The sequence below is a fragment of the Bison bison genome, unplaced genomic scaffold, assembly GCF_000754665.1.
Source record: "Bison bison bison isolate TAMUID 2011002044 unplaced genomic scaffold, Bison_UMD1.0 scf7180017864503, whole genome shotgun sequence".
Taxonomy (NCBI): domain Eukaryota; kingdom Metazoa; phylum Chordata; class Mammalia; order Artiodactyla; family Bovidae; genus Bison; species Bison bison.
In genome coordinates, this window is record NW_011495061.1 from 2,933,765 (window position 1) to 2,935,322 (window position 1,558).

Below are 1,558 nucleotides of genomic sequence, written 5' to 3' on the forward strand. Positions count from 1 at the left end.
CCCAGCCGCCCCTTCCCTGCGGTGGCAGTGGCGGGCCTGGGCATGCGGACCCTCCTGCCGGCCTCATCAAGCCCACACAAACAAAGTGGAAGAACTCAGGACCAAGTAGGAGCTATTTATTCGGTTCACAGTCGTGTGAAATGCAGCAATAAAAATCTTTGGACTTCAGCAAGTTGTTTTAATTTTTTCTTCTTTTGAAATTAAAAAAAAAAAAATTCCGATGTCCCACAATGGAACTTAGGGGATTAAAAAAGATGAAACCCTAAGTAGCCCCCTTTGCAAAAAACAAAAACAAACCCAACATAAAGTTAGCATAATCTCATAAACATAAAAAAACTCAAAAAATATTTTATAGTCAGATATTTTGGGTTTTACACCCCCTGTAAATTATATACACATAGAGTATTGCAGAACCAGAGCTAATACACGACATCTTCACTACTAATGCTGGTATAATCTTTATACACTGGCCCTTGATTTCTGATTTTAAATTATTGCATCATGTAGCCAGGGTGGGCTGGGACGTGGCGCCCGCCCGCCTGCCCTACTCGCTGTCCGACTTGCCCTCCTTGGCTGTGGTGGAGTGGTTGTACAGGCCCTGCGCCATGAGGTGCACGGCCAGCGTGTTCTTGCTGCCCGTGGCCTTCTTGATCTTGGCACGCTTGTTCTGGAACCAGATCTTGATCTGCGACTCGTTGAGGCTGAGCTCCTGCGCCAGGCTCTGGCGCCGCTGCTCCGTCAGGTACCTGTTGGTCTGGAACTCGGCCTTGAGCCGCTGCAGCTGCTCTGCCGTAAAGGCCGTGCGGGGCCGCTTGTCTTCTTTGTTGGGGTTCTTCTTCTTTGGTTTGCGAGATCTGGGACCTGGGGGGGCACAGTGGACACAGAGAGCGCGGGTTAGGAGGGCTCCGGCGGCCTGCACGCTGGAGGTGGGGGGGCTGCCACCCCGCACAGGAGGCTGTCCCAGCCAGTGGCGGCTGGAGGAAAGCAGGGCTGGGTTTGGGGTGGGCCAGGGCGGAGCTCTTGTGGAGGGGGCGGGGAGGGGGGCCAGGAAGTCTGCAGGAGCGGTGGGCTTGGGGGTTGGGGGTAAAGGGCAGGCTTAACGGAAAAGTCAGGACAGCAAAAACCCCAAAACTCTGTGGCCAGGCCTTTTCAAGTCTTTCCTGAGGTTCTGTCCACGAATGGGGACAGGATGGGGTGGCTGCAGGGAGAGAGATGAGCAGGACAGACTGGAGGAGGGGTTGGGGCAGTCAGAGTAGCAGGAAGAGCCCCGCGGGTGCAGGGGGGTCTCCCCACTGGTCCAGGGCCATGGGAGCCAGCCTCAGGTGGGTGCCGAGAACAGGAGGGGTCTGCCTCCCCCGCCGGCCCTGTGGGCCCACGTCTATCCTTTCCTTTAAGGGGAAGGAGCAGGAGCTTCCCACCCTTCACCCCACCAGGTCTCCCCTCAGCCCCCTGTCCAGGAGAGGGGACACGCTGCTGCCAGCCCAGGAGCTGAGGAGGCCACGGGGGACCCTGCTGACCTTGGGCAGAAGGTTCACACTTCTCACCGACACACTCTTCC

The 1,558-nt window shown here is 56.4% G+C and overlaps 1 protein-coding gene across 1 annotated transcript in view; it reads right to left on the reverse strand.

The window, feature by feature from the left end:
* Positions 1-381: 381 nt before the first annotated feature.
* EN2 (engrailed homeobox 2) overlaps positions 382-1,558 on the reverse strand; it is a 4,104-nt gene continuing 2,927 nt past the window's right edge. Inside the window, exon 2 of the mRNA XM_010829263.1 lies at positions 382-861. Within this exon, the coding sequence (XP_010827565.1) occupies positions 545-861 (317 nt within the window). The 3' untranslated portion in view covers positions 382-544. The remainder of the gene's footprint in view (positions 862-1,558) is intronic.